The sequence below is a fragment of the Lolium perenne genome, chromosome 2 (assembly GCF_019359855.2).
Source record: "Lolium perenne isolate Kyuss_39 chromosome 2, Kyuss_2.0, whole genome shotgun sequence".
NCBI lineage: Eukaryota > Viridiplantae > Streptophyta > Magnoliopsida > Poales > Poaceae > Lolium > Lolium perenne.
Genome location: NC_067245.2, coordinates 316,852,994 through 316,860,309, shown reverse-complemented (window position 1 = coordinate 316,860,309; position 7,316 = coordinate 316,852,994). Strand labels below are relative to the sequence as shown.

General features: G+C 48.6%; 1 protein-coding gene across 1 annotated transcript; it reads left to right on the top strand.

Annotated features, from left to right (window-relative positions):
• Positions 1–293: 293 nt before the first annotated feature.
• On the top strand, positions 294–614 carry LOC139835891 (uncharacterized mitochondrial protein AtMg00820-like). Its single transcript, XM_071825787.1, has one exon. The coding sequence runs from the start codon at positions 294–296 to the stop codon at positions 612–614; it is 321 nt and encodes a 106-aa protein (XP_071681888.1).
• Positions 615–7,316: the final 6,702 nt, after the last annotated feature.

Below are 7,316 nucleotides of genomic sequence, written 5' to 3'. Positions count from 1 at the left end.
CCGACTGTGGCACCGTCAAGATCTTCTACGCGCTTTTGCAAGCGGCAAGTGATCGACTACATCAACAACGAGATCTAATCTCGTAGGCTTTGGAATCTTCGAGGATTAGTCTCATGATCTTCTCGTTGCTACCATCTTCTAGATTGGATCTTGGCTTGTTGTTCATTCTTGCGGTAGGAAATTTTTTGTTTTCTATGCTACGAATCCCTACAGTGGATGATACTCCCACTTCTATTTCAGAAGCTTATGCATCTTCAGATGCTGACTACTGGAAAGAAGTGGTCCGTAGCGAGATGGACTCCATCATGGCTAATGGGACATGGGAAATCACTGAACGTCCCTATGGCTGTAAGCCATTGGGATGCAAGTGGGTGTTCAAAAAGAAGCTGAGACCTGATGGTACGATTGAAAAGTACAAGGCTAGGCTTGTGGCCAAGCGTTATTCCCAGAAAGAAGAGGAAGATTACTTCGATACTTATTCACATGTGGCCAGACTGGCCACCATTCGAGTATTACTCTCGTTGGTAGCCTCACATGGTCTTCTTGTCCACCAGATGGATGTTAAGACAGCTTTTCTGAATGGAGAGCTAGACGAGAAAATCTACATGCAATAGCCAGATGGCTTTGTGATAGATGGTCAGGAAGGAAAGGTGTGTAAGTTACTGAAATCTTTGTATGGCCTGAAACAAGCACCTAAGCAATGGCATGAAAAGTTCAATACAACTTTAACCTCTGTTGGCTTTGTTGTTAATGAAGCCGACAAATGCGTATACTATCGCCATGGTGGGGGCGAATGAGTTATACTGTGTTTGTATGTTGATGACATACTGATATTTCGGACCAACCTCCAAGTTATCGAGGAGGTTAAGTCGTTTCTATCTCAGAACTTTGAGATGAAGGACCTTGGTGTGGCTGATGTTATCTTGAACATTAAGCTATTGAGAGACAATGAGGGCGGGATTACGCTTCTGCAATCCCACAATGTTGAGAAAGTTTTGAGTCGTTTTGGATATTCGGACTGCAAAATTTCTCCAACACCATATGATCCTAGTGTGCGGATTCAAAAATTCGAAGGCATAGCTAAGGATCAGTTGAGATACTCTCAAGTCATTGGTTCACTCATGTACCTAGTAAGCGCTACAAGGCCTGACATCACGTTTGCCGTGTGCAAACTGAGCCGATTTGTTTCCAATCCGGGTGATGAGCATTGGCGTGCTGTGGAAAGAATTATGCGCTATCTGAAAGGTACTGTGAACTATGGACTTCACTATACCGGACACCCATCGGTGCTTGAAGGGTATTGTGATGCAAATTGGATCTCTAATGCTAATGAAATGAAAGCCACAACGGGGTATGTATTTATCCTTGGAGGTGGCGTTGTTTCCTGGAAGTCTTGCAAGCAAACGATCCTAACGAGATCGACAATGGAAGCAGAATTAACAGCATTAGACACATCTGGTGTCGAAGCAGAATGGCTTCGAGATCTTTTGATAGATTTGCCAGTGGTTGAAAAGCCAGTACTGGCTATCCTTATGAACTGTGACAATCAGACAGTTATCGTCAAGGTAAAGAGTTCAAAGGACAACATGCAATCCAAGAAACACATAAGAATGAGATTAAAAGTTGTCAGACATCTAAGAAACTTTGGAGTAATAGCGTTGGATTATATCCAGTCGGCTAAGAATCTGGCAGATCCCTTTACTAAAGGGCTATCACTTGTTGTGATAGAAAATGCATCGAGGGAGATGGGTATGAGACCCACATGAGTTGCCACGGCAGTAACCCAACCTATGTGATCGGAGATCCCGGGAAGTAGGACCTAGGAAAACAAGCTAGTGGTTAACTGAGGAGAGTAGTATTACTAACCCACTCCGTTGGAGATGCAGTACTCTCGGAAACTGTATGGCAGGATGACTTTTGTCTTAATGTGTTCCAAGGCTTGCATAAGCAAGATGCTATCCTACAGAGCAATCTTTGGAGGAACACACCTATATGAGCCTGACTGCTGGTCACGGTCTATGAGATTGGGGTGATCTCTAGTAAGTTCATGAATAGGCCAGGAGTGTGACTTATAAGCTCCACCCGAGGGATCAACCTTCGGCAGCCTAGTACTGGTCAGACATCTGGTGAAACTCTTTTACGCCAAACTGACAATTCAAGGCCTAGTCCATTGCCCAGTTGTAAAGGAGTGTAATTAGATGTTCTAGGTGGATGTTCAACCTTGACAGGTCTCCACTGAAAATACCGGTATATCAAAACAGTGTTTGGAACAGAGGACAACACCATGGGCCTTCGGGATTTGGTGGGGGATTGCTGAAATATATGGTGGGCTTTATGCCCATCTAGCAATTTCAGGAAAATTCCTAAGGGCCCATTCATGGCAAGGGGGGTGGTGGGAGTTTAGTCCTATATGGCTAGTTGGGAGAGATTTTCACCAACTTATAAGCTGAGCTCTTCTCCCACTAGTATGAGTTGGTGTGAAGAGAGAGGAGGCGTTCCACACGCGCCCTCCTCCTCTGCCGCCGCCCGCCTCGCCTCACCTCGTCACGACACGCGCGCGCACCGCGGGTTGCGGGAATCTCGCCGAGCCGATGTGTTCTTTTTGTCACGCGGGAATGGAATATGAGCGGTCCAACTGAAACGTTCTGCACTAATGGAGAATAAATTCGAGTTGTCTTAAGTGCGTACATTTCCAGTGTCTTTATTGCGTTAGTTTCAATTGGCCCTCGTCTCCGCCTCTGTGCCTATATCAGAGGAGAGGTCGCTACTCTCCAGATCAGAACAGAACACTGCTTCCGCCCATGTAGTTTCTTTTGCTGATGCTGCCGCCGGTGATCCCATCCCGTCCACCGCGTACATGGCTGACGGGAGAGCAGGCTTCCGAAACCCCGCCTCTCCACATCCTGTACGGGAGAGGGGCGATTAGGTTTTTGGAGAGCGTCTTCTACGCGACTGCTCACCTCTGTTCATCTGCATCAACTCCATCTGCGTCGCCTTCGTCACCACCATGAATACGACCACCGACACCGACAGACTCGCTACCGAGAAGACTCCTGCTGACAAGAGGATGGCTGATGAGGCCGCTGCCTCCGCTGCTGCTACGGCCAACTAGCCTACTAGAGGGTATAACATGTTTATCCCGCTCCTATTTATTTCTTTCTGTGCAGTACTAGCGATTTGGGTAGATACTCCTACTATCTATCTAGTACATGATAATTTTATCAAGTATCAGTATGTGCTTAGTACTGTTTACGTCATGCTCATGATTTATTCTTGGATTAATTCAATCAAACAATTGCTTATATTTACAACAATTACTCCTGAACAGGAGAAGGCGTTTAGGGAGGCCACTGTCGTCTTTGTTGGATGCGTTCTGAGCGTGATCGGAGATAAGTTGGTTGATGCATATTTACATATCCGGGTTGCCAAGGACTTGTGGGAGGCGCTCGAATCTATATTCTGCGCAACCGATGTTGGGAGCGAGATGTATACTATTGAGCAATTCCACGATTACAGAATGGTCAAGAACCGGTCTGTATTGGAATAGGCTAATGAGATACAGAGCATCGCTAAGGAGCTTGAGCTTCTCAAGTGTAACTTACCGGGCAAATTTTTCGTGTGATGCATAATCGCTAAGTTGCCCAATTCCTGGAGGAACTTTTCCACTACTCTGAAACATCAGAGGCGTGAATTCTCAGTAGAGGATGCCATCGTCCATCTGAGTGTTGAGCAAAATTTGAGAGCAAAGGACTCGCACGGAAAAGGGGAAGGTACTTCTGCTGCCAATATGGTACAGAAGAACTACAACTTCCACAAGCCCAAGGGGAAAACTGGTGTCCAACAGAATACCCACTTTAAGAAGTCCTGCTCAAGCTCCCATTTCTCCGCCTCTGTCAGCTTATGGAAAAATTTGGTCGCGTAAGCTTTGGGAGAAGCGTGGCAATCGGAAGAATCCTCGGTTTCTTGGGCAAATACAAGGGCATCATTAGTCGGAGCTTCATCCCTATCTGCAGACGTCACCTCTGCCTCCTCCTTGTCCTTGGCCTCTTCAGCAGTGGCCTGGAAATTTCCGGAGCAGCTCTCATCCTTGCGCCCGCTGATACTGGGGATGATGTCCTTCGGAGTTTGTTTTCCGGTAGCAGGGTCAGCGGATGACGGAGGGTCAATTGGGGCTTGTGGAGGAGCTGCAGTAGAGGTGATTGGCGGAATTACAGGGGTGGTCGGGGCAACAGCAGGAGTTGTCTTCATGAACGTGGTGATCATCCTCTGGGATTTGTCCGGAGGAGGAATGACCTTCTGAGGCCTGAAAAGAATAAAGAAAAAGATAAGTAACTTTCTTATCGTACAAATGAACAAGTTTTGGAGATCGGAACTTACGCGGCTCCGGGAAGCTTGGGTCGGGTCCCTTTTCCGGACGTCGCGAGCATTTTCATGCGTTCGCGTTCTGCCCGCTTGGAGTCTAGGTGTGGGGGAGCCTTGGTCGGGGCCATCTTAGGCTTCTTGACGGGGCCCTCGGCGTCGGGAGCGGTGTCGGTTCCGGAGGATTTGCCTCTTGGGTGTTTAGTGGGTCGAGGAGCAGCTGTCTCCGGCTGCTCATCTCCCTCCTCTTCTTCTTCCTCCTCTGGAGCGTCATCTCCTTTTCCGGAGTCTGTGGCGGCGACGCGGAAGATCTCACCTAATTCCTCCTCCGCCAAAGAATCGAGCTAAAAAAAGGCACGAAAAAGTTAGTAAATATAACAAGTCAAAAAGGTACGAAGCCAAACGGAAAAATGTCTGAGTGCAAGCTTACCGGAGGGCAATTCCCATTAACGTGAATGTCCTTGGTGATCTCCGGAACGACCTGGCCTCGGACAAGCTTTACAAGCGTGCGGATCCTCTTGTTGAGAGAATCCACTGGGAGGGAGTCCTTGGAGACTCGTAGAGGATCATCCACGCCTGTGTAGGCGCAGATGAGGCGCGAGTTGTATTTCAGGGGCTGGATCCGGCGGGTGAACCAGCTGAGCACCAGATCCATTCCGGTTAGCCCCTCGCTCACAAGCTTGGAGATCCGGCGCGCCATTTTCTCCAGCTCCGGATGGTGGGCAAGATTAGGAATGTAGCTCCACGAGTCCAGTTCTTCCGGAGGGTGATTGGCGAAAGCAGGAAGGCCCTGGTGGCGATCCGGAACAGCTTCATTCTTGACGTAGAACCATCCAGCGTTCCAGTACCGGACAGATTCATGTGAAGAGAGGGGCGGATACACTCTTTTCTGCCGGAGCACGAACGTCATACTCCCGCAGTTGACCATACTTTTCTCCTTTGTTTCCTTCTTCACGCGGAAGAAGAACTAAAGCAGTCGGATATCCGGACGAACTCCAAGGTATCCTTCGCACAACGTGACGAAGTTCGAAAGGAGGAGATAAGAATTTGGGCATATATTGTGTGGTTGTAGCCCGTAAGTGTGCAGGACCTCCAGGAAGAATTCCGAAGGCGGCAGAGAGAGGCCACGCTCAATCCAGGCCTTGGTAAGTGTAATATCGAGATGTCGCCTAGAGGGGGGGGGGTGAATAGGCAATTAAAAACTCTTACGGATTTGTCTTGTAGGAATGCGGAATTAAACTAACGTTTAGATTACAAGCACAAACCCTAAATATGCTAAGCTCAACTAAGTGTAACAATAACAACTAGAGCTAAGCAAGATAGGCACAAGATATATGTAACACAAGTGATAGCAAGATATATGTACTTCAAGCACGATGGCTATCACAAGGAAAGAGAGCTCGGGTATAGAAATAACCGAGGCACGCGGAGACGAGGATGTATTCCCGTGTTCCCTTCCTTTGCAAGAAGGTACGTCACGTTTGGAGGAGTGGAGGTCCCACGAAGGATTCCCCAACGCCACGAAGGCTCACCCTATTCTCCGAGCCACACCCACGAAGGATAATGGCCCTTTCCTTATGGTTAGCTTTTCCTCCACTCCGGAGATGGCAAGCTCCACAACCACTTCACAAGCTCCACGAAGGAGAAGCCCAGGCCTCTTCACAATCTTCCTTGAAGAGATCACCGGAGCACCAACCGCCAAGCCAACTAGGAGGTCTCCCTCCAAGAGTAACAAGCTCACGGTCTCTCACTCGAACTAATCGTGGTGGAGAGCTCAACACAATGCAATGATGTAAAGTAAGAACACTAGAGGTGTTCAAATCCTTCACACTCAAATCCCACCAAAGCAACAAATGCTAGGATGAGATTGGAGAGGAAGAACAAAGAGGAAATCAACAAATGACTCCAAGATCTAGATCCAAGGGGTTCCCCTCACTTAGAGAAGAAATGGATTGGTGGGGATTGTAGATCTAGATCTCCTCTCTTAGATCCCTCAAGAATGAGCAAGAATCATGGGGGGGAATCAAGAGAGAGAGCAAGTTCTTCAAAGGCAACAATGGAGGAGAGAGAATAGAAGAACTAAACAGCCCAAGGTGGAAGAAGGGCTATTTATAGCCCAAGGGAGAAAATAACCGTTGGGGAAGGTAAGGCCTCGAGGAATCTGGTCAACCGGGCCTGGGACCGGGCGGTCCGGCGCAGGACCCGGTCAGACCGGGCCTGTGACCGGACCGGCCGGTCCAAACCGGGCCACAGACCGGACAGCAACCGGATAACGGGAAAAGGCCACTGGACAGTGCCCGGTTGACCCTGGTCCAGAGGCCGGTCGGCGCCGGGGGAGCCCGGTCCAAATCCCGGTCGGACCGGGCGTGTGACCGGACGAGGCCGGTGCCACGGCCGGTTGACCGGGCCAGTGACCGGCCAGCGTGAAAAACATGTTATACAAAAACTGTGATAACTTTTGTGTCCGGACCCCGATTGACATGAAACCAATTTTGTTGGAAAGATAACGATGAATAGAACCCCAACAAATATGGAGACTCCTCACAGAATATTTTATATGATTTTAGAGAGGGAGTCTCCCACCATCAAGAAATGGTGAAGACGTCCAAACTCGAAAACGCAATAGAAGATGCATGCGGATTCCGTTTTCGATGAACTTGGGCTTGTTGTAAAGCTAGCAACAAGCTCAAGAACCTCACACAGAGAAACACCAAGAAGCAATAGGGATATGCAAAGGATTGAGCTCCCTAAGACGATGTGATCAAGTTACCCAACCGAAAGCCCCTCTTGATAGTGCGGCTATCTATCCTATAATCCGGTCTCCCATCAACCACCTTGAGACCGGCAAAAGGAAAACCTAGCAAGGCCATACCTTTGCCTTGCGCATCCCGCTTGATCTTGACGATAGCTCTTCAAGCTCCACTCAAGCCGGAATGCCTCACTTCATCATTGATGCT

Excerpts from the sequence above, each read along its gene's own strand:
- LOC139835891 (XM_071825787.1), top strand. The coding sequence starts at position 294 with ATGGACTCCATCATGGCTAATGGGACATGGGAAATCACTGAACGTCCC.